This window comes from Equus przewalskii, chromosome 4 (genome assembly GCF_037783145.1).
Source record: "Equus przewalskii isolate Varuska chromosome 4, EquPr2, whole genome shotgun sequence".
Lineage (NCBI taxonomy): Eukaryota > Metazoa > Chordata > Mammalia > Perissodactyla > Equidae > Equus > Equus przewalskii.
The window spans coordinates 73,283,266-73,309,655 of record NC_091834.1 but is presented as its reverse complement, the minus strand read 5'-3'; the positions used below and the strand labels follow the sequence as shown (position 1 = coordinate 73,309,655).

Sequence of the window (26,390 nt, the reverse complement as noted above, 5' to 3'; positions counted from 1 at the left end):
CTCCTAATATTTGTATTTAGTTGTAATGATTCTACCCTCCATACTGATTAGATTTTCTTTCATATGCTCTATTTCTTGGTTCTTTTATTTATCCTCCTGAGAGATTACTTAAATTTGGTTTTATAATTTACTAATTCTTTATTCCTTTCTCAGTGTATCCATTATGCCATTTTTCCATTCTAGAGTTTTCTTTTTTTCAAGTATTACATTTTCATACTTACTATTTCTGCCTGATCACTTTGGCCATTTCTATGTTTACTGGTTCTTATTTAGTATTACAAATTATTACAAATATCTTCCTTTATTTCTTTTAGAATGTACATTAGACTAATTTAAGAAACTTGTTTTCATGTGATCTTTTATTTTTTATTTTTACATTTGATATTACTTCTAACACTGCATCTTACTTTACTCTTAAAATAGTCATTTCCCTCAAATGTTTTGATATTTTGATCTGTGAGCTTGTTTTCTTCTGGGAATATTGGCTACTGTGAAAGGCTGTATATAAGTGGGAAGATCAGATCCCACTCCGTTTCAGTCTCTGTGACCTTAGTAGTGGAGATGAGAGTAAATCTAGGGTAGAGAACTTCAGATACCAGGGCCACTGTTGATCTCTCTTCACCTCAAAGCAACGTCTCAGATCAGGAGTGCACGTTTTTCTACCAGAAAGAAGTGGTGTCTTAAGGAGTATGTTCTACCTTGCTGGAAAGATTTTATGATAAATTCTTTTTTTTTTTTTTTTTAAAGATTTTTTATTTTTCTCCTTTTTCTCCCCAAAGTCCCCCGGTACATAGTTGTATATTTCGTTGTGGGTCTTTCTAGCTGTGGCATGTGGGACGCTGCCTCAGCGTGGTCTGATGAGCAGTGCCATGTCCGCGCCCAGGATTCGAACCAACGAAACACTGGGTCGCCTGCAGCGGAGCGCGCGAACTTAACCGCTCGGCCACGGGGCCAGCCCCTAAATTCTTTATTATATGCCTTTAAAATTTGTGAGTTTGTTGTTAATAATTTGTTCCTCTATTATTATATCAAAAATTTTGCTTTTCTGAAAAAGTAATCTGTCCTTTTAACCAGAATAATAAATATTTCTTCATATAATATCCATCTAGTTCTTACTAATCTACAAAATAGACTTAGACCTTATTATTTAAGTAACTTATACCTTTGACTAAAATAGATATAATTTTGGTTTGTAAGCCCTCTCAGATGTGTATGTAATCTGTAAATTTTCACTAACATTGTACTCTTCTATCTTTTAATGGAGAAAAGGCACTTTAGATTACATGAGCTGCCTTACATACTTTGAAATTGAAGCCAATTGTCTAATGATATTCAAAAAGTGATTAGCCATTTACATGAAATAAAGTAATACCTACAGCATAAAATTAAATAGGATATTAATCATTGTGCTTGAGGGCATAGACTAGGCAATAACCAAGGTCAGGAGAAGATATAATATAGCTACAGTTAAGCGCGATTAGATTCATTACCAGGCTTATTTCTAAGGAAAAATGCATTGGGTATAGTCTGACTAGGTAATATGGACTCAGTGAAAAGTTATAGTTAGGAACCCATCACTTTATTGTTGTAAAGTATATATAATATGGCTCCTTTTTAAACATTTCTGCAATTTGTCACTGCTGCCTTGAAATCCACCTGAATTCAAGCTCTTCGGAGAAAAGTGCCCTTTCCCAAGTCCCTTCTCCCTTCCATCTCCCTCACTCCCTGTCTTTTGCTCAGCATGTCCATTGTGTTTCTGAAAGGCACAGTGGAAATGTACAATTCCTGTTAGTGACGCCTCAGTTTACAACCAACGGGATTTTCAAAAAGATCTTGGAAAGTTTTTACTTTTACAAATATGACTAAATGACTCACAGGGAAATATCTACATTGAGGATTTCTTCCTAATTGTATTGTTCTGATACTAACACTCATCATCCATTCAATTTGATCAACTTTGTCTCTATTTTTCAGATGAGGAAATCGAGAGGAATAAATCCCTGACTTTAGCTCCCCTCCAAGATCCAAGAAGTAAAAATACTTTTTAAAGCAATGAGTTTATATAAAATAAAGATGAGGAGTCCTAGTAGAGTAAATAGGAAAGAACTTCTATGTGATAACATACAGCAGAATATCACATGCAGTCTATAATGACATTAATGGTGTGGACGTACACTTATATATTAGCCTGATTTCCACTGTATTTTTAAAGCTTTTTCTCTCAGAAATATACAAAATTTATTACCTATAGTTTAATGGATTATCATGTCAGAATCTAATTTTGGTCTTCAAATGTCCTTTCTTCACATTTATTTCCAGTCTGATTTTGTAAGTATCAAAAAAATTCCCCCAGTTTGAGTTGGAGTTTTACAAAAAGTACGAATAAGGAGTTAGAGTCTCTGTAACAATCTGGCTATGACTTTGTTTGATTGCTTGTATTGTTTCTAGTCCTCAAGGAAAGAAAAAGTTGCTGCTTATTCAGTTCTTGGTTTACTGCCCAGAAATGAAATAAAGATATTTCGACTGGAAATATTTTAAATGTTCAAATCCTACATTTTGTATATAGCTTGTTCTGGAATAATGAACATTAACTCGAATTATGAATATTTAAATTAATTTTCTTGGGCAATAAATCAATAGCACATTTTAAATAACAAATTGGTACAATTTTGAATTGTGAATGAAGCATCTTAACTTTCTGAAAAACTGTTCCCAAGAAGTACTTTAAGAATTGCAGTATTGCTATAATTAGATGTACCCTATATCCACTAGAGGCAAAAGTAGTTTTAGACTACTTTTGGTTACCAGTTAGGATATTTATAATAATCTAGAACATTAAGTCTACAGTGAGAAAAAGTATCCCTTCCAGGGAGGAAAGAAAGTTTCTCACTTAATTAACAGTGTAAAACACATCTTGACTGTGAGTTGATGATATTAAGAAAGCTTCCGAAATGTTCAACCGTTACCTAACTTATGATATGCAATGAACTTTCCAGCTTTGCAGATACATATATTGATTTTTGTCCAAAAGATATTTTTAATATTATTCATTTATAATCAGGTAATGTGCTGGATCAAACTTCCATAACTTTGTAAATATTGATCACAATTTTCCTTCACGAGTGAACTAATTTCTCTTTTTGCTTAAATACAAATAGCTTTTTTCAACATATCTTATCCACAAGCATTGCACAATGATTTTAAAAAGTCAATGCGTACTCATCTCTTGTTTAAAATTAAAATGCTATGTATTACAAATTATCATTAATAAAACGATGAATCTAAAATATGCAATGAAATATATCAGTGTCCACAGAAGGTGTGATTGATCTTTTCTTCCTTCTTCCTCTGAAGTTATCTGGAAGTATTTTGGACGTGTATGGTGGTGAGCAGGGAATTTCACCAGTTAACATGGGACTTACAAGTGCTTCCTGTCCAGGTAATCTACCAATGAAAAGAGAAATTACAGGTAATGTTGTGTTTATAGTTTCATTCTTTTTTTTTATCAACTGCATAAGATATGAGTGACATATATTACCAAGCTAAATGAAATTTTAAAAATATTACCAAAATAGTTAAAGTGGGAGACATTTAGAAAGTAAATCCATCATTTTTTTTGCTGTGACAACCAAGCATTAAGGTAATATAATTTACAGTTCAACTCAATTGATTCATCATTTTAGGAATTGGGCAAACATTCACATGTTCTCTATACATATATATAGGCAGCTTGACTAAGTTCTTCACTTAACATAGGTTCATTTTAATATTGAACAGATGCAATTTATTAACATGGTTGCAAGATAATAGATTAGGGAAAATTAGTTTTGCTTATGCAGAATTTGATATAGAACAATTAGATTTTTCTCTTTTTAGCTTTGTTTTATGAATTTCATAATAGGCTCATCATTTAACTTTCTCAAGTAGATAAAAACCCCTTATTTTTCAATAGTGCATTTCAAAATTGTTACAACACAAAAGTATTATAGGGGCACTGTCAAGTTCCTTTAATATGTACGTGAAGAAGTCAAGGGTTGGAGGAGTTATTTTCTCAAAGTCGTACAGAGGATTGCAGGCAGAAGTGAACCAAAGCAAGGATTTCCTGACTTACAAGTCCAGTAGTAGTTCCTCTGTGAGAATAAAATAAAATTGAGTTGAAATTGCTGTGATAATCTTTTAGTTTGGAGACCAAACATTGATATTTAATAAGTTTTACACAGTTAATATTAACACTTTCAATAAATACAATATGTCCATTCTTGGAGTCTAATTAATAACTCAAAATTGTCTATGCATGCAAATTATTTAGATTAAAATTAATGAATATAGTTTTAAATAAATGAATTTGAATAAATGTATTCCTATATCATCTATTTTAAAAACTAGAATAATTCAAGAACACTATATTATCAATTGCTATATAACAAATTATCCCTAAAACCTAACATCTTGACATAATAAGCATTTATTATCTCCTACAATCTCTATGAGTCGGAAATCCAAGGGTGGTTTAGACTATTGGTTTTGGCTCAAAGTCTCTCATCAGGTTGCAGTCAAGACATCAGCCAGAGATACAGACATCTGAGACTTGACAGGCTGGAGGATGTGCTCCCAAGGTGGCTCACTCACAGGTCTTGCAAGTTAGTGCTGCTGGTTGGCAAGAGGCCTTGGTTCTTTACCATGTGGACCTCTCCGCAGGGCTGCTCAAGTGTCCTCATGACATGACAACTGGTGATCCAAGAGACACTGAAATGGAATCTGAAAACGTCTTTTGTGACCTAGTTTTGGAAGCCACACTAGTTATTTCCACAATATTCTATTGGTTTCACAGGTCGGCTCTAGTCACCATGGGAGGGAACTACCAAGGGTGGGAATATAATGAGTGAGGATCATTGTGGGCCGTGTTAGAGACTGACTACCTCAAACACAACCATGCAGCATAGAGAGTACGTCGTTTACTGGAAGTGTGGAATTGTTTGATAGGAATATCTGAGAAATGTAGTTAGTTCCAATTCTTGGGATGTAGAAATCATAAATTTTTATGAAAAAAATGTAAGTTTCAAAAAGAAAAATTTAGGTTGGAATAATTTTGAATAATCTTAAAATTCTGAAAATAATAATGATTAAGCAGTTTAATATTTGCTGTGTGCTGAACCTCTTTTAATCATTACAATGATTATCAGGCAGGTATTATATTGTACCAGTTTTACAGTTAAGGAGCTTGAGACACAGAGAATTCAGGTAATTTAGGTAATAAATTTCATGGTGATGAAATGGAGGCCCAGAATACAAATCTAGGTTTTACTACTCAAGGCCTAAAGGGTTTGCCATTGTCTCTTACTAGAGTCCTCTGCTCTAAATTTCTAAATATTTGCATAAAAATATTATCACACCATTTGGAGCAAGTAATATTGTATTTTCACTGGTATTTCTGAATTAGGTTGACTGGAGGGGTTGTAAAGTAAAACTAAGTGCTGTTTCAATTCTCCTCCTTTTGAGCAGAAACTGATACTCGAGCTTTGGCAAAAGAGAGACAAAAAAAGGACAACCACAACCTCAGTGAGTATATTTTCCTGTTTTACAAAATTAGTTAATGCCAGGGGAAATGCACGGAGGTTAAAATATGTGGTCTTTTATTGTCACTCGATAAGTATTTTGAGGTCAGATGATTAAAATTAATAGTACATGCTCGCTAGTTGAATTATTTTTGGAAATTTAAATGATTTGAACTTTCAGAAGAGCTATACATTTTTACGAAGTGAAACATCTCAAATATTCTCCTTACTCACTCTCTCTCAAGAAGACTGCATGTGACTAAGATGAGTTCCTTTGGCCAGTTTTGAACTCTGTTGTGACTCATCGACTCAAAGTTTTAAAGAGATAAGAGTGACTTTAGAAAATGTACACCATTTATGTAGCAAGAAACATAACTCCAGGTTCTCAGCTTTGTGTCAATCTGCTCCTCTCCTCCTAACCATAAGTTATCTGAAATGTGTTGGCTATATTGTATTGCTCAATTCCACCTCAGCAAAAAAAGTCGCTCTGATGTCTTCCTGGAGTCAATTTGACTCTGGTAACGGGTCACATGAGATGAAAAAATGCAGGCAAGTGAAATAGTTTAGCTGCAAGGTTGAGCTTGAAAGTGCTTGGTCATGTTTTAAGTGTTTAACTGTCTCAAGTGAGCTTGAATAATTGAGTGTGAAGACTTTTTGTTCTTGGAACCAAATAAAAAAATGAGAAAAGAATAAAATAGAATAAAAATAAACAAAAACTTGAAAGCTCTAAAAGGAACCAGTAAATTTCTTTACATTTGATTAGCTGAAATTGATTCTACATGTACCTGTGAAACCTGCATCTGTCTATTCATAATGCACCTGCCTATGTCACAGAGGGATCAGACTTTGCTGACTATGTGACTGTGAGGAAAGAACTGACACATGGCTGTATCAGTTCTTAGGTAGTCATGGAGACGAGAATGATCTGATTTTGATCGCCCTTGATGGTGGAGCAGATAAGCTTTGGTCTAGAATATGAGACAAGTATAACACAAGAGTGAGAGCTAATTGTTGACAGAAGGAATTAATACTTCAAGCAACTACAGTTTCTCAGTTTTAAACTCACTAACTGTTACTCTCCTTCCTCTTTCTTCTCTCCTCTATGTCTGCAGCTTAAACAACAGGTCATTTAATGAAAGTATGATAGATGCCTGGTATGTCTACTATCAAAATGTTTTCTAATCTGGATTCCCTTACTGGATGACCTTACTTTTTGGAGAAATCAATGTTAAAAAAAAATTAAGATCACATTTTAAGTGTGATGAAGCTAGGAAACTCCTAAAACTTGTTAGGATCATGGCAAGAGGGCAAATGGAGTCTCAATTATCCGATGTCTAAATATCTAAATTTATAGCTCAAGCTCGAAAGTGCTTCGTTAAGTATGCTTCATCCTTCCTAAAGACTGAAAGGCCAGGTGTGAATTAGAATTCTCAGGTCCTTGGAGTTCTGAGCGGGAATGTCAGGGTGATACAGTGCCAGCCCTCAGCCAGCAGCCCATCTCTCGTTTCCCCCTACACCCAATTCCATTCTGTGCTGCAAGTTACCTCAGACACGAATGCAAAGATCTTATCCTGTACATTCAACAACATACATCTCTGCAAACAAATTCCCCTTTTCCACATCTTGGGTCTGAGGGTGAGCACACTGGTGTCATGGTCCTCCCTCAGGAGGATAGACCTGGGAAGTGGCCTGCACAGGCTCTGGAAGTGGGCTCAGGGAACTTGGGAGGATGTTGCTGGAGTAAATTACCCAGAGTGTAGTTTAGAAGGGGCTCCCCTGGTCCTGTGGCTGCCTTACTCAGTGGGGAAGGGTGTGGTGAGAGAAGGGCAAAGGGGCTTCTCTTAAGTATGGGATCTGGGATAGGGTCTCTTTTTGCCTGGATCTAAGGACAAGAATGAATGAATGAATATATCAAAAACTTTGTGAAGAGTGAAGCCACACATGGCATGAAATAACTTAATTTCTTAAAACTTGACTGCTTTACAAATAACTAGTACTAGATATGAAAACATTGAGGAACCAAAGTTCTCATTATAATTAGCCGTTAAAAAACTTATCGAGCACAATATAAGAATAGATAAAAACTTCTGATATTTTACATAAGGTACCTTTAAATAATAGATTTTGGAGAAATATTATAGGACTAAATCAGTCCCCTATTTTGAGATAAATCTGTGAACATCCTTCATAGCTGTTCTTCATCTTACATTTAAAAGTCTGTTTTATAATATAGGAATGAGTATGTGTGAACGTAGAATTATTAATAAATTCTCACTGTGAAATATATGTGTATTTCTATCAGCTTTACCTTTGTTTATTTTCAGTTTTTTTATGTGGTGTCATTGTGTTTTGAATCATATGCACAAGGAAAACAGGATTGGTAAAGAGGGAAAATAAACTCTCTCAAGAATCAGTTATATCCTAATTTTAGAGGAATCATGATGTATTATTCCTCAAGGTCAAATCCATTCATGGTAAATAACTTTGTAGCGTAGGTTCACCAAGATAATTGATATTCTTTCGTGACTTTCCATGTTTCCAGTAGCAGATCTTAATTTTCAAGCATGTATTGTTGAGATATTTTCTGATGTTTTTGATACGTGATTTTCTTCTTTGTGAACTTTTTCTTCATTTCTCTGGAAAGCTTTAAAAATGTTATTTATTGAAAAAATATTATATATAAGTATATACTGTGGTTCTTGATTCTAGGAATGCAGAATAGACTATAAGACTATTCTCTATAAGACTGCTCTAGGTAAGGGTTAAGATGGGAAACTCTGCTTATTTGTATATCTGACATTTATTGAACATTTACTGTATCATAAAATTTCCCTAAGCAATAAATTCACAGAAATGCAAATAGATAAAACAATCTCTGAATAAGAAACTAGATCAGTAGTTCTCAAGGTGTGTGGCCTAGACAAACAGCGTCAGCATCACCTGGGAACCTTTTAGAAATGGAGATTTTTGGGCTCCAATCCAGATCTGCTGGGTCTTTAGCTGTGGGGGTAGGTCTCTAGGTGTGGGGTATAAATCTATTTTAATAATCGCTCCACGTATGTCTGATGCATGCCAAAGTTTGAAAACCACTGCTCTATATATTATTAAAAATTTTGGAATTAGAAAAATATATTTAAAGTCTAATTGAGATACACTTATTTAGCACCTCCTATATGCCAAGCCCTCTGGGGATACAAAAATGAGGAAGAAATGGTCCCTGCCCTCAAGGGGGTGATAATCTAGTTGAACACACACACCTACTATGTGCCAAACTTGGTGTTAGGCCTTCTGGGGAGTATATGAGAAGAGAAAAGTGTGGTGCAGACCTCAAAAGATTATAGTCCAGATGGACTAACAAAATGCATGTGTGTGAAATAATGATCAAATAGGGGTACATATTTCAGTACGAATAATATTATAGCATTTCAAAGAATGAAAAAATTGAAGTTTTTGAGAGAAAATGTTTTTAAAGCATTGTGAATAATAGAATCACAATTCAAATACCGTTATTTTTACTTTCAGAATAAAATAGATTTGAATTTTTATTTTACTTTGAGAGTACTGTTTTGACTGAATGGAAAGTTTTTACTCGTTGTTTTTTTAAAGATTATTAAGAAAGTTTACAGCTGATCAAAAGTGAATTGTGCTTAAATGAGAATAATCAATAATATTTCTTTTTTAATAGTTGAAAGAAGAAGAAGGTATAATATTAATTACCGAATCAAGGAGCTTGGCACTCTTATTCCAAAGTCTAATGATCCGTGAGTTCAACAATCATTTCTATAATAATGTTATGGTTTCAATACCCCCCAAAATGGGTGGGAGGGAAGATGGGGAGGGGAGAACCAGTGGCTAGAAAACTAAGTAGCTTATGGCAAAGATAAGGCTACTGCTGGTCTCATTTTTAAATTTCTGTTTAAGGCTGATAGTTATTAAACATCGAAGTTGTTACTAACAGTTGCCCTTTTGAGCTATAGGAAACAAGTAAATCATTTCTTCTCAGTTCCTAGCGGATCTTTCTGTACGGCACCAGTATTAGCAAGTTTAGTACTAGTGTCGAATGCTGTCGATGATGCTGCCTGGTAAATACTCCATTTATGGTTGTAGCTGTTATAGCTATTCTTCTAACTTAAGATTTGTATGTACCTGAAAATTGAATTATTGGACTTTCAGGGGTTCCAAAATTCTGCAGATATGCAAGTAAAAATTGGAATTGTAAAAACATACTGATTGATGCCAACCAATAATCAGTTATTGTAATTAAATTTTCAACCAGGTTTTGGTGTCGTATACACACAAAGTCAGTTAAACAAGATGTTTGAGGTTGTAAATTTCAAGAAATACTTGATTAATCAAAGTATCAATTTAGAATGTTGAGTGTTTCTCCAAAAACATAAAAACTCTATCTGTGGCATTAATAATGACTTGAAAAAATGTTTTCTTCACACTAAGAACTGGCCTCTCCAAATACTGTCAATTGTCCATTATTCAAAAATGATGATATGTGATAAAGTGATATTTGTGGAATTTGGAAGCACCTCTCCCTAAATCCAAATGTGCTAATTCACTCAGACAATGCAATCATTTGTAATAGAAGGGAATGTCATATTTATCCTCATGAACAGACTAGATAGTGAACATCCAGAGTAAATGGCAGAAGGAGCACTGGATGGAGAGTCTGAATTGCTTAGTCTTAGTCTAGGCCCTACTGACAACTCTTTAAATCTTTTAAACTTGCTAAACACACAACTCTTTCTATTAGCAGAAGAGAATATCCATTTTCCTGGTAGGACTTTTTTTTAAAACTTAAAATGTAAATGTACATTTATTCACCAAACATTTGATGTCAGGCCAAGACCTTTTTGTTTGAACATGTGTTTCAATTTTTCTTTCTTAACAAACTGCACTAAAATATATAGTCTATTTCAATTTCTTTGAAATAAAACAAAAACTTCGATAACCTAAGTATAGATGGATTTTAAAAATGTTTACACCCCAATTTATTACAGCATTTTTTTAGAAACCTACCTTTACTGACATTTTAATTGAATTGTTCCAAAGCTTTTAATATAATTTTCCTAAAAACAGTACCTATTTTTACAAATGCTCTTTCTCTTTTTGCATTCATATTTCATTAGTTAATGTGCATACAATTTAATTATACTATTATAATAATGGTAAGTGCAATGAGCATTAATTTAACAGCCTCTCAGTAAGCACATGCCACCACAAGGATAACAGATGTACCTGGGTGTATCAGAAGGTAGCCTAGTGGCCTCTACTATCTGCTTTCTGCTGACAACAGTCCGTAGGTGCCACAAAGGGAGTGGAGAACATTAATTAATCCTGAAAGTGATTAGATAAAGGTCAGTTAAGCGAGCTTCTTTTGTAATTGGTGGAACTAACCCCCAGTGCTGGGGCAAGGCTGTATGCAGAAAGCAGATGAGCCTGTAAGATTAGACGCTGAAGCCTGACTAAACATCTTCAGATGTCACCATGCCTGGAAGGCACCAGTTGTGTGACTGGGGTTTTATAAAAACAAAATCAAATAATATGTATGAGAATACTTTACATATTATAAAGCTGTGTGAGGGATTGTTATTACTCTACATTTTTATAGAAGCTTTGGTTATAAAAAGGCTCCTTTCTAGTTCTAATCATTGTCTAGAACAGAAGATGGCAAACTTCTCCTGTAAAGGGCCAGATAGTAAATATTTCAAGCTTTGTGGGTCTTATGGTCTCTGTTGCAATTATTCAACTCTGCCATCATAACACGAAAGCAGACAGAGACAACATGTACGTAAATAAGCATGACTGTGTCCAATGACACTTTATTGACTAAAATAGGCTGTGGGCTGTAGCTTGTCTGCCCTCGATCTAGAATACGGAAAATCAGTTTATCACAGGATCGAATCCAAACGGGACCATAACTGGGAAGACTTCATTGTAAGCACTCTTCAGTATCTTTCTCTTCTTTATGGATCTCAGAAAGGAGGATTATTATTTGTTTTAATCGTATTATGTTATATGTAGGCAAATTACATTTATTTTGAGTCTAATTGAAAACACGTTAATAAGTCAGATGTTGAATATGTCCATATGTGGATCTGCCTGCATAGTAGAGGCAGAAAAGACATTTCACTGCCATCTGTGGCATTCCAGACATCTCAAGACAAATTCTGTTTCAACGCATCTTATCTCTTGGATGGTTTTGGCCTCACCAGCTACTCTGGTGCCTCCTTTTAGGGTTTACCAATGTGAGTCCCATGGTTGGACACAGGATTCAGCCCCTTAGAAATAGAGTCTGGTTCCATGGGCTTAAGGAGTAACCATCATCTCTGTGAAATTATTTTGGATTCATTCGTTGAATTTTCAGATGCTATGATGGATAATCTAAAAGTTACAGATAATGAAATTAATGGAGAAAGAGTGTGGAGATAAAACAGAGGAGAGAAGCCTCACTTTGAAAATGGAAAATAAAGAAAGATCTGCTATTGCCAAGTTAGGGCAACGATGAAGTTAACAAACAGTGGATCTAAAAAGAGTCAAACAATTTTAGTTTGAGTTTAACAAGTTTCATACTGATTTGTTGAATGGGTGACTACAACCATTAAAATGAATAAGATCAGTCCCTATTTTTAAAAAGAAAATAGATCACAAAATTATCTAGTGTGAGATTTTTCAAATTGTGTCATAACCTATTAATGGATCATGAAATCAATCAAATGGGGCAGATCCAGCATTTTTAAAGAAAGAAGGAAGAATAGGATTGAAAATATCAAAGAGTATTACATATGACACAGAAGGAGGATAGTAATGCCTCGTGAAACCTTTGTTGCTGTTTTATGCAATGAGTGCACTGGGTCACAATAGAAAACATATTTCTTATGGTAGATGCATTTGAAAAAGCAGAAAAGCCACAGATTTGCGGAAAGAGTGCTGAATTGAGTGAGGAGACCTGGGGCTCATATTCTAAACACCACGGGTTCTTGGACAAATAGCAGGAACTGTGAAGTCGTTGACCTCTGAGAACCTTTCCAGCTTATGATTAGAATAAAAGGAATTGGCTTAGGAAATCAAAGCTAACACCAAAGACTTTTGAATTCTATGAAGCTGCCATTTTTATGTTTTGAAAACATTCAGAAATTTGTATTTCTAGGTCAAAACTAATAAACACGAACAGCAAAGAGCTTCTGTGGATGTGTGGTAGTGGTCTACTTCATGTGTGCTTTTTATGGCTCCTTTTTACAAAAAAATTATATTACTAAAAATAAAAAATTTTATGAGTATGAATTATTCTATTGGTGCTATCAAATTACTGTTGTTTTTCTACTTTTTTATTTATAAAATAGATTATTGTTTTTTTCTAAGTTGATCTGTTTTTTACTCTATGCTCAGAATTTTCTCCTCCTTTTGTGTAAGAATGGCAGCTGAGGTAGTAAATGAGACCTAACAAGACTTTTTATTTATTTATTTTTTCAGTTTCTCTCTTTCTTTTTTTAATTTATTTTTTTATTGAATTCATAATAGTTTACATCTTTGTGAAATTTCAGTTGTACTGTGTTTCTTGAGTGTCACCACATAAGTGCTCCCCTTCACCCACTATGCCCACCCCTCACCCCCCTTCCCCTGGTAACCACTGAACTGTTTTCTTTGTCCATGTGTTTTTTTATATTCCACAGATGAGTGAAATCATATGGTGTTTATCTTTAACAGTCTGGCTTATTTTGCTTAGCATAATTCCCTCCAGGTCCATCGACGTTGTTGCAAATGGAATGATTTTGTCTTTTTTTATGGCTGAGTAGTTTGCCATTGTATATATATACCACATCTTCTTTATCTAATCATTGGTCATTGGGCACTTGGATTGTTTCCAGCTCTTGGCTATTGTGAATAGTGCTGCAATGAACATACAGGTGCATATGTTACTTTGGATTGTTGATTTCAAGTTGTTTAGGCAGATACCCGTTAGTGGGATAGCTGGGCCATATAATAGTTCTATTTTTAGTTTTTTGAGGAATCTCCATACTGTTTCCATAGTGGATGCACCAGTTTGCCTTCCCACCAGCAGTGTATGAAGGTTCCCTTTTTTCCACATCCTCTCCAACATTTGTTGTTTTTCGTCTTGGTAATTATAGCCATTCTGACTCATGTAAGGTGATATCTCATTATAGTTTTGATTTGCATTTCCCTAATGATTAGTGATGTTGAGCGTCTTTTTAGGTGTCTGTTGGCCATCTGTATATCTTCCTTGGAAAAATGTCTGTTCATATCCTCTGCCCATCTTTTGATCTGGTTGTTTGGTTTTTTTTGTTGTTGAGCTGTATGAGTTCTTCACATATTTTAGATATTAACCCTGTGTTGTTCTTTGCAGATCAATCCCTTGTCTGATAAATGATTTGCAAATATTTTCTCCCAGTTGGTGGGTTGTCTTTCCATTTTGTTCATGGTTCCCTTTGCTTTGCAGAGGCTTTTTAGTCTGATATAGTCCCATTTGTTAACTTTTGTTTCCCTTACCCGAGCAGACATGGTATTCGAAAAGATGTGGCTAAGATCAATGTTGAAGAGTGTACTGCCTATATTTTCTTCTAGGATTTTTATGGTTTCGGTTCTTACATTCAAATCTTTAATAGATTTAGAGTTCATTTTTGTGTATGGTGCAAGATAATGGTCTATTTTCATTCTTTTGCATGTAGCTGTCCAGTTTTCCCAACACCATTTATTGAAGAGACTTTCCTTTCTCCATTGTATGTTCTGGGTTCTTTTGTCAAATGTTAACTGTCCATAGATGTGTGGTTTTATTTCTGGGCTTTATATTCTGATCCATTGATTTGTTTGTCTGTTTTTGTGCCAGTTCCATGCTGTTTTGATTACTATAGCTTTGAGGTATGTTTTGAAGTCAGGGGTTGTCATGCCGCCAGCTTTGTTCTTTTTTTCTCAGGATTGCTTTGGGTATTTGGGGTCTTTTGTTGTTCCATGTAAATTTTTGGATGCTTTGTTCTATTTCTGTGAAGAATGGCATTGTGATTCTGATTGGGATTGCACTGAATCTTTAGATTGCTTTAGGTAGTATGGACATTTTAACTATGTTTATCCTTCTGACCCCATGAACGTGGAATATCTTTCTTTCGTTTTTTTTTTTTTTTGGAGGAAGATTAGCCCTGAGCTAACTACTGCCAATCCTCTTTTTCCTGAGGAAGACTGGCCCTGAGCTAACATCCATGCCCATCTTCCTCTACTTTATATGTGGGACGCCTACCACAGCATGGCTTTTGCCAAGCCGTACCATGTCCCCACCCAGGATCCGAACCAGCGAACCCTAGGCTGCAGAGAAGTGGAACGTGTGAACTTAACTGCTGCACCACCAGGCTGGCCCCTGGAATATCTTTCCATTTCTTTGTCTTCTTCAATTTCTTTCAATAATGTCTTATAATTTTCAGGGTATAGGTCTTTCACCTCTTTGGTTAAGTTTATTCCTAGATATTTTATTCTCTTTGTTGTGATTGTAAATGGGATTGTATTCTTGATTTAGTTTTCTGCTAGTTCATTTTTAGTGTATGGGAATGCAACTGATTTTTTAAAATAGATTTTGTACCCTGCAGCTTTGTTGCAGTTGATGATTATTTCCAATAGTTTTCTGGTGGATTCTTAACAAGACTTTTTAAATAGGAAGTTGATTGAAGCAAGAAAACCTGTCATGGTGTCTTCTCTCTGTTTTAATGCTTTGAAGTGCATGTGTACTCCTGAAATGACAACAGACTGTGTCTTCCATAGTTTTGCATGGCTGCATTCCTACTTCAATGTACATATTTCTATTGCTTTAGCCTTAAATACATTCAATCTTTTAACTCCCCAAAAGTTTTAAGCTCTTCAAAGAAAATTATTTTGTAGAAAATGAAAAGCCAGTATCAACATTCATTCTTTAGGCATGCCTTTATATATCTTGGTGTTACTGTCATATATGATGCCTACCTGCTTGAAATTATCTGGGGAAAAAGGAAAATATCTCCGTAATAAATTTGGCAAACAAAATATTTTAAGAAGAAACCTCATATATTAAAATGGCTTTAAAATAGAGTGAACTTTTAAAATATAGTGCAAATGACATCAGGTAGAAATTATAGGAAGACCCATTGTGTGGTTTCTACCACTGGTTTGAAGGTTTACCTTAGATCTAAATAAACAGTACCTTACACTTCAAAGTTGACTAGAGTTTCCTTTTAATTTTATTCCTTCTGTCCTTCAAGTGTTTCTTCCCATGAGAAGAAACACAATTAGGCCATAAGGCTCCTGCTGCCACTCAGTGTTTTAATTCAGGAGTTCACTGCACTCTTCGGGTACAGATACCTTCCTGGTTTGCTGACAAAGGAGCCTCTATTTCCCTGGCCTTCCCCCCACCATAAATGACTGTGAGTAGAATGAGACCAACAGCTGTTATAGTCCTGGAGAGCTAACAAAGCATTTTAAAACTTGAGACAGACTCTGATAATGGTTTGGTGCCCTTTAGTAGAATATGGCTTATCTAGGCCCTAATAAGCGTTTTCACCTGTTTGTAGAAAAACTTATCTTCTTTTAATTTGTTACAGCTAATGGAATCGTCACCTAACCTGAATTCCCAATGAGGCATTTGCAAGTTAGATTTTTCATAAACTATATTTTCTACTTCTGTTCACTTAATAAATACATACTAAGTTCAATACATTTCATGTAGCTCACATAAACTAAACATACATGTAATGTAATGTCTTTTTAAAATTTCCCTAGATGCTTACTTTATGCTGTATTTTAAAAAATCTCATGATTCTAAATTGAAAAGTCACCAAGGTTTTCCAAGAGTTCTGATTAACTTTTGGCAATTAGTTTGGCTTCGTTCTCTACACATACTGCCAATTCTCATACAGCATTAAATTCATTGATGTGTGCTTTCAGATATTAAAATTGGTAGCCTGTTCCATAATTCCAGATTTATTATTTCTCCTGCGTTAAAAATAAGTTTTAATAAAATATTTTTTCTATGCTGTGGACTGAAAGGTTATCCGGTAATGTTTAATTTTATTACTTATCTTAAACTTATTTAAAAAGAGATATCCAGCTTTTTAAAAAAGTATTGATGCTTTTTGTGCAGGAAAATTTGCCTAATGATTCTAGAAAGTTTTGCTCTGTTGCATAAAGTGATGTTGCCAAACTCTGATTCGTTTCACAATCACTCAAGATCACCATTCAGGAGGGACTTTATTTTATTTTTGTCTTAGAAGCATAAAAGCAACCTTATTAGAAAGTAAGTTAAAAGATTGGTGCATTTGAAATGATCTTAAAAAATTTAGGCTTAAGTCTTCAGTAACGTACATTTCCTAGTTCATTAATGTAGAAATACCGCACATAGATTTTAATCTCAGAGTTAATAATAAAAGCAATTTTCACTAAAAATATAAAAACTGTAATGGTAGAATCATGATATTGCATTTAGCTCTCCCACAAAAAGTCACTTTATTACTTTCTTTTGACACTTATTTTCATTCTGGGATTAATTTTACTATATAAGGGCTTCTTAACTATTCTATTAAAATTTCTATTCAGAAGCAATAATATCTAAGAGTGAATAATAGTCATGTAAATCATTATTTCATATTAATGTAAAAGATTTTGTAAGTTCTTATGAATTCTGCTGACATGCACAATTGTGAAAAGGTTATCTCTCCGTTCTACAGTGATATGCGCTGGAACAAAGGAACCATTCTGAAAGCATCAGTGGAGTACATCAAGTGGCTACAAAAAGAACAACAGAGAGCTCGAGAATTAGAACACAGACAGAGGAAATTAGAGCAGGCTAACAGGCGGCTTCTACTCCGGATTCAGGTTTTTACAAGAATGTTGCCATGAACCATGTAGCTTATATAAGACTTAGCCATCTTCAGTTTTATTCATTGGTCTCATTTATTTCCTTCTTATTAACAATTATTTTTCCTTCCAAAGGATAATTTTATTACCTTTTAAAAGTTCATGAATTGGTTAGGTTTTGCTTAGAAATCCAGGATCAAGATGACTTTAAAAATATGTAATGAATTACAACTCATTGCAAAATGCAGAAAACAGAATCAGTTTTATAAAAACACACAACACTATCCCAGCCAAAAAATAAGTAGAACATTTGTTTCTCTAGATAATATTGGACACTAAACTCTTCCCCTCACCTTTTATTTCTTCAGTAACGGCTGTGGATTTCACTGCCTCTAAGCATATTGCACCAGTTTCTATTCAGTCACTCCTCCTCTGTTCACATGACACAAAATGTCAAAATACGGGTTTTCATAACTCTCAAGTTTCTTTTTCTTTATATGAGCACACTTAGTGCCAGGTAAAGCACTGGGAAATGGTCCTATAGTGAGAAATTAATCAGTAAGAATAAATGGAAGATTTTCCCCGATTTCCAAATATCTGTATTGTAGTCGGAACCACTACGGGACCATTATATGTCGTGTGTTCCTTTAAAGAACAATGGGAGGAGACTTTTTAAAAAATCGGAGTGCTTTTCTCAGGGTTAGTTTTCAGGCATTAGAAATATATCACATTCTGTTATTTGCAAACAATATTTATAATATGTATTGCTCTCCATTCTCAATGTTTCTCAATATATTGGTTCTAATTATAGCTTATTCTCTAGAGTTAAGTCCACTTTCAGAGTCATTATTTAATTATTTTTGTTTGAAATTGCAGGAACTAGAAATACAGGCTCGTGCTCATGGTCTTCCTACCCTGGCTTCCCTTGGCACAGTTGATTTAGGCGCTCAAGTCACTAAACAACAGACTCATCTTGAACAGAATTCCGTAGACTATTGCCAGCAATTGACTATATCTCAGGGGACAAGCCCTGAGCTCAGTGATCAAGCTATGGCCTTCTCTGATCCTTTGTCACATTTCACGGATTTATCATTTAGTGCCGCTTTGAAAGAGGAACAAAGATTGGATGATATGCTGCTGGATGACACAATATCTCCATTTGGAACAGATCCTCTGCTGTCTGCCACTTCCCCTGCAGTTTCCAAAGAGAGCAGTAGGAGAAGTAGTTTTAGCTCAGATGACGGTGATGAATTATAAAAAATAAACAGGCTCAATTCATCAACTGGGAAGCAATTCTATGTCGGTGCTATACATTTATGACCTGCGTTTTATATATGTCTTTGGCTTAAGTTTTCTGGAAGGAATACATTGTTCATAAAAAACTGATTAGAAACAACAGAAGAATTCACAGGAGGAAGAAAGATGGTATTGAAGAACAATTGAGAGCTAAAAGAGATTTCTCCCTCTTTGACTCCAGAGTCCAAATCTACTTATATTTTGTTTTCCTGGAAGGAGGTACAACAGAAGAAATAGCTCTTTACTGATGTTTTAAAAGTAGTGACTTGGTGATGTACTGTTGGAGCTAACAGACTGTGAAGAGTAAACCCACTGAAATATACAAACCTTTTCTAAGTTGTTCACTTCCATCTCTTTCTTATTCAACTCTTACAACATTAGTTTTCAAGAATGAAGATCAACAGATCTGGTGGTCCATTGCCTTTCTCCACTGTCTGGTGGACATGCTGTCTAAAGCTCAAGCCTTATAGGGGAAATAATCAGAAGACAGATTCTGTCACTTGTAATTGAAAAGTGAATCTACAATAAATAGTAGAATTTTTCACAGTCAAACAGAAAATTTATAAAAACTTTGGTTTCTAAAATTAGACCCTAATACCCTTAGTCTGTTGAATTACACTAATTCTAAAAGCAACTTTGCGTATTTATGGAGACGTGCTCTGTTCAGAAAAAGGAACACATTGAATACTTCCCTCAGGAATATGGGCTAGAATTTCATTCCTTCACACAAACATAACCACCTCCCAGACACAACGCAGGTAGCGTATGTTCTTTTTTCTCCTTCACGCTTCTGATTTTCTAATCAGGTTCAGAAATCACATTTCAAATCCTCTTTTCTTTGTCAAGAAGAGATATTGGATAATCAGTTTCAGTAAATAAAATATAAAAAGCCCCCCTACTAGGACAATTTGTCAGGTATTTAAAGTTTATCACTGTCTCCAAAATTGGATATAAATTAGTTAGTTGATACAGCTTTTCTCCAAACTGACAAAATATTGAAAATTGGATTGCCAACTGACAAAATAATTAGTAAAATAGAAACTCCTTGTTACATTCAGCTTTGAGTGGAGGGTAAAGTTCTATTCCCATAAGCACCTAGAATACACTATGATCTTTGCCAGCTTTGTAAGCATTTTATTATGAGTATTTATGTCTAGGAGGCTTTACTCAAATTTTTCTCTCTTGAGCTTGGTTTAGGATTGAGATTTGACTTACCAAGCAAGTCACCTGTGCTGGACCTCCATCAATGACCATCTGATCAATGAATATTTAGGGAGGGATACTCAGAACTCCAATGAGTCCTGTGAAATGTAGAACAGATGAGCAAGATACGGTCTCACTGCTTAGGGAGTTAACAAGACTACGTGAGGAGCAACAAAAGATAGAAGACATGTAGAATGAAAGTTTGCATGGTGCAGCATAAGTTGTAAATACAGAAGGTCAGAGAAAATGAAAATGAATGAAGGTTGGAGAATCATGAAAATCTATGGAAAAAGCAAAATTGAACTTCTTTTAAAAGCGTAAATTTGGTGAAGGAGAAGGCATTTAGGGGAATAATATAAATCAAATGAGAAAAGTAGGAATATGTTGGGGAAGTGTCTTCGTGGGACATTCTTTAGAAAGATCTGGCCACCCTAGAAGATGCCAGTTGGGAGTCCTGAAAAGTTGTGTTGGTAACAGGTTGTAGAAGTTCTTGAAAACTAGAATGAAATGATATAGTAGAAATAATTTTTTTTTACTAGGAGAGGGAAGCATAAAAATTAAAATGCTACTATATATTGCTAACATGATTGAGATCTAATCTTTCATGAATATTAACTTTGGGATAAATCTTTGAAAGTGTATTTCAGATACTACTCACATGGAAAACACATCGTCGCAAAATTTGAGATTCTAGTGATAAAGAAAGTGGGAAAATATTAAATCCTTATGGTATAATAATTATCTCAGGCTTAGCTTACAGTGTTATCTCAGAGTTCGGAGAATTAAAATAATTTTCATTGCTTAAAATGGAAAAAATAATTTTTAATTTATGGGGATAGTCATTAAAGCCAGAGAAATAAATTTACCCAAAATATGCCATGTGAAAGAGAGCAATAAGATACACTTCCTCAAGAATTTTTAAAAGAATATTATATAGTTTTAACTTTATGACAAAATTCCACTTTAATATCTGAGGCTGTAATTTAGTTTAACATTGCAAATCATGGAGAAGGAATATCTTTTTGGGTCCACGGAAAACACATAATTTTGGATAGAGGCTAATTCTATTCACATTTTATCCATTATTCTCATTTCTTCATATTCTGAGAAACTTGCACGATGATGTCATTACTCTGTCATCATTTTCCATTCTGTTAAAATACTACTGCCCAGCCCTGAAACCCATTCCTCATAATCTCAGCAAATGTGAGGCCTTGACACAGGATGGTGGAGTCTGGATATTTGCTGCTACTTTCAGATTATAATAGCTATAGGGGGATTGTAAAATGGGTAATGGGTTTTTAAAGACAGAGTGAAGAGTGGTGCTGTGTCACAGTCGACTGAAATAGATTAAAAAATTAATTTTAGTCAGTAGTTCGGAACTTTTTAAGGCCTTGAGAATCTAGTAAAAGTTATAGAGCCCCTTCCCAGAAAAATACAGAGTTGTTTATACAGCCCCAAATTTGCATGCACCAAGAGGTTTTAGGGACCTTCTGAATGTCTCCTTGAATCCCAGGTGAAGAATTCCTGCATCAGGTCTGTTACTTTAATAGATAGCATTATAGCTATGTATTTATCAAGAGCCAAGTATATAGTTAATGTCGTATACAATGATGGAGGAGGGAACCCCGGTTATCTAAATATCATTATCCCAACCCCAGTAGTGATGAGGTTGCATAAGAAAGTGAAAGTGTACCAAACACTAAACTATTCACTAAGGAAGTTGTTCACTTACAAAGTAATCCCTTTTTAAACATTCCCTGTTATATATATGCCTCCAGTTCTATACTTATGTTGTATATTTAAGGGTAAGTTTCTCTATGATGATTGGATGTTGTAAACATCTGACATTAACATTTTAAATGACGCACATATAAATATCAAAGTAAAAATAATGTAAATTCAAAAGCGAGCTGAATATCTAAGAATCAAGAGAAATCCTTGGGAAAATTGATGGATGTCTGGAATATTTTTGCAAAACTGAGACATAAGTAAAAGAGGCATATTGTTTATCAAAGAATTTTGTCACAAAAAGCATCAACTATCATTGGATGACCAACATACGATTAACCAGGCCTTGTTCACGCAAAGAACTGATGCATGATTGCATTTATTAAAAAAATAAAATAATTTAATTTTTGTTATTTTTAGTTATCTTTTCAAGATAATGTACCATCCAATCTCTTTTCTCTCTTTATTGTAAAATATTGGCCACCTTTTCATGGATTCACATTAAGTAACCTTTCCATCTCCCAATTATCTTAAAATAACGAGCGCCTCCTATGAGTAGATATAGCGCTTCATAAGTTTTTTAGTGTTCTTTCTTCTCGAACTTTTCCCATAACTGGAGAATATATGTATAAAGACGGTATTTCCTCAGTTTACATGGTATCAGTGACTAGAGCCTTCTTTATGTGGGTATAAAACCTCTAAATTATAAATCACCAGATGAGCTAGGGACATTGAGAAATAGCCTTCCTCCTCCCTCTTTTTGAATTCATTTTTTTTCACTTACATGACTGTAAATAAAATATTTAATAGCTCTTATTTAAAAAAATTAGATAGAATGAGTTTCTTGATTTGGCATGCTCATTTACCTTCATGTCAGGGGAGAAGTTAGGTTTTAAAAGTACAGAAAGAATACACTTTTTCTTTGTTTCAATAGATTGAGTCGCATTGGAATTTTCTTATACTTCAAGGTATGATGAAAATGCTTTTTTGTTGTTCTGATATTGTATAATTTTAATATTTAAATAAATAAATGGTAGAACTGTTTCAATGTTTTTACAATATCTCCAGGCTGATATTTACTGACCTTGTTATATGTAAAACATGGATGAAAACTGGAATCAATTAATCACTTTGCTGTGTTATCAGCGCTAGATCAACCATCTGGGTTTCTTGAAAACACCTGAAGGATTGAATTTTTCTTCAGTATTAATAATGGCACAGTCTATATATGCTACATGGAATTACATCATTTGCCCTTCCAGTGCCCCGCATGTTAAGTATAAGATGTCAGTCTGAGTTAGTGTAAGTTACATACACAAAGATTTCATTATATTTACTGAATAAATACTAAAGACTTTTAGAGTGTCACATGACCTTCTTAAAATCACTATTTATTGCATACACCCATATTTTACCATGTATATGATTTTTAATTTGTAAACAAAGAAACTATTCAAAAGCTGATAAAAATAGTTTTCTTAAAATTTTTCTCTGCTACATATTTTTTTCTATGAGGTTCATAGAGAATTTGAGTGTATAGGAGATTATCAGGAAATAGTTATTTTGATTAAAAAAAAGCTCCCACTGGATTCAACCAATTTGATGATGAAATACTGCTGATGAAAATCTGCTGCTTTGTACATAAAAGGGAACTTTTTATCTTCTTCTTGTAAAGGGATTTGTGTACGTATTTCTCTATACCCAAATGATTTCTGTTGTTTTTTACTGATGAAATCTGCAGTAAAATGTCTTTTTCCTACATTTATCCAACAGGCTTCAAGAACAAAGTTAAAGACTTTTGTGTTTGCAATGCTACCTCTCCCATTCCTGCATTACCACTTGATTTTAAAACTTCTGTATTTTCAACGTTGTTTTTTCAACAGAAATAAATTTTATTTGTGTGTTATTTAAGGCTGGAGGTTATATATAACAAACAAAATAGAAAATAAGCAAAAGAAAGGGGAGACTATCATTTTGCTGAAGGAATGATATACAATCAGGAAGCTACATACTATATTATTCTTTAATACATGACTACTAAAGTTTAAAAGCTAACTAAATTCAAGGATCTTATCTAACAGCATTGTAGTTGCTTATGGCATACAAGGCTAAAATTAATTCAGCTATTTAATCTTAATAGTAACAATGTAGTTAAAATCATTGACTTTAATAGCATTTTATATGTATGAATAGCTGAAGTAATATTCCTATAATTTTAATCTAACATTGGTTAGATCAAGAAAACATTGTTAGTGTAATAAGACTGTAGAATTTGTAATTATTGCTATTTTTCATTTTTAATAACAAAGTAATGTGTCTTATTTTCTAAGAAAATGAAGAACAGTGGTGTACTCTAATACATACATGAATCGTCGTACACATTCTTTAAAAAATGTACCAATATTTTCTCTGCGTATATTAAATGAAAGCATAGAATCATTAAATGCTTTAATAGACTTTTTGTTCTGCCTTTGTATATAGACTGCACTGGAAAATACAAAATGTGGGTTAATCATCTGAAAAGATACTTAACAGCCATGAGACTTCACAACTGACAACTGCTCACTACTTAGTCCATGCTGAAAACGATGTTCCGATATTTCCCTTTTAACAAAAATAACTTGTCACCTTCTTTAATAGCCTCCTGCCATCTGCTTCTCCATGCTGTTATGGTTTTGATTTATGGAAAATATTTATAAAAATATTGCAAAATTGCTAACAGGCATAATTGTAGCAGTGAAATCACTAAGAAACTCTGCAAAGTCTTTTAATATAATAGATGGTCCCCAGACAATCTAGGATAAATAGGATACTGTATTTTAATATGTAAAACATTTTAAAGCTGCTAATTGGTATTGACTGGACCTATCCCTTGATAATGAAATGAATAAGTATTTCAGTTAAATGTTAAGACTTTCTAATATTTAATACCATGTTTATGAATTTTCTTTTCTACATACCTGCTTCAAAAATAATAAAACAAGACTGCTCTGAGTTGACTACAAAAGATGGTATTCTATGTTCAAATATCGGTTCATTGCTTTTTAAAACGGTTTATACTATATGAATATTTTTCTTAAAGCATTATCAACGCCAAAAAATACTGATCAATATAATGATTTCTGTGTGGAAAGGAATAACCAATCTAATACAGATGAAAATAAGTCAGGATTATTTTTTGACACTATATAGACTGAAAAGATGGATAACAATGGATTTTATGCTTGATTGTTTATTGTGTGTGTATGTACATATGTGGTGTATTTGGGTATAGATATATGTGTGCCCATGTGGGAGCTTATAAAAAAGTTTTCTGGCCTCTTGATTTTAGAAAGGACTCTACATATAAGAATATGTTGTTCTTTATTGGAATCTACGTGTAGGCAACATTTGAAGCTATCCCCAAATCTCTTTTATTAGAAATGTACACGTACACACACATATCTTATTTTGAGTTGGGTCAAAAAGATGAAGAAAGTTGTAACAGGTTTTAATATTTTTGGTAAATTATGTGATATATGCAGCTGTAAGCCGTTTAGATATAATGCAAGCATTGATTTTATTGATCATCAGAGGGAACATTAAAATCATCTAAAATGTTGTTGTTATTATTATAATCTGCAGAGTTGTAGCTTTGGGGTGGTTATGTGGTAAAATACAATAAGGCTTATTGGTTAAGTAATGGATATCCATCATGTTAAATATACATCAGTTTTGTTAATTGGCAACATAAGACAAGAGTACAACATTCTAGATGGGGATGATTTTGATAGGACTGACCACATTGTGGTTAAGTATATGATTCACGTAATAAGAAAAAGGTGCCTGCAGGCTATTGTTCCTAGCATGGATTAAAATTTACATATTGCTTCTCCTTATGTCAAAACATCTGGTGTCTGCAAATGCTAACATTTCATTAAAAAGTTTCACAAGCCAGGAAAAGTGGATTGGAAACATTGCTTGTGAATCATTCATGCATTCTAATAGAATAAGAGCTATGTTCAGAAAAAATTAAATTGCTGCAAACAGTACTATAGTCAAGATTACAATTTATTTGCTTACACAAGTGAAAGGTGATGTTGTGCGTATCTGTCAAGAAAAATAGTGTTAGAGTTATGTAGTTATCCCTTCAAAAATACTTATTTAGTATAATTACATGGAACAAGTAGGTTTCTAAGTCCTTCAAGTCTTTACAATCACTCTAACAACGTTAGAAACAGTATGCAGTTATGTAAAAACCATTCTGATATTCCCAAGGACAAGAAGAGGGGGATACCTGAGACTTTATTCATTCTAGCATTAAATTTCTATTTATTTGTTGGTAAATATAAAAAGTAGATCTGAGATATAAATGAGTTGCCATTTCCACACAAGTACTCAAATCAGTAAAAGTAGTCAGTTCTTGCAACTTCCATCTTAGTCTGGTCTTCTATTCTTCAGTCTAACAAGGCCACTTCAAGATTCTCCTGCTTTGCAGGCTCTTCTTTACCTGCCCAGTCAACAGTTGTCATCTTCATGTTTCTTGCTGGCTATAGCAGCTAGGTGCTACTTAAACTTGATCTTTGTGTTGCTGTTTATAATAGACGTGCATAGATTAGCTTCCTCACTAGATGGATGGGCACTGGAAACAAAAATTATGCCTTGGCTCTCTCTATATTCCACATTACTTAACACGGTGTCTTGCTTAATAATGCTGTTTCCTTAATAAATGAGTAAGTGATGGTTAATTGTAAGTAAGGGAAGTGTGCAAGTGTCAAATTCTTCAGA

The 26,390-nt window shown here is 34.0% G+C and overlaps 1 protein-coding gene across 5 annotated transcripts in view; it reads left to right on the top strand.

Moving 5' to 3' along the window:
* The window catches only part of TFEC (transcription factor EC), a 178,932-nt gene extending 154,302 nt beyond the window's left edge, over nt 1–24,630 (top strand). For 4 of the 5 annotated variants that reach the window (XM_008521803.2, XM_008521804.2, XM_070616349.1 and 1 more), the window contains 5 exons: nt 3,355–3,469; nt 5,503–5,559; nt 9,241–9,316; nt 17,264–17,411; nt 18,270–23,534. In XM_008521803.2, the coding sequence (XP_008520025.1) occupies nt 3,355–3,469; nt 5,503–5,559; nt 9,241–9,316; nt 17,264–17,411; nt 18,270–18,650 (777 nt within the window). In that variant the 3' untranslated portion in view covers nt 18,651–23,534. Of the gene's footprint in view, nt 1–3,354; nt 3,470–5,502; nt 5,560–9,240; nt 9,317–17,263; nt 17,412–18,269 lie in introns of all 5 variants that reach the window. The other variant, XM_008521805.2, reaches the window with a different exon arrangement.
* Nucleotides 24,631–26,390: the final 1,760 nt, after the last annotated feature.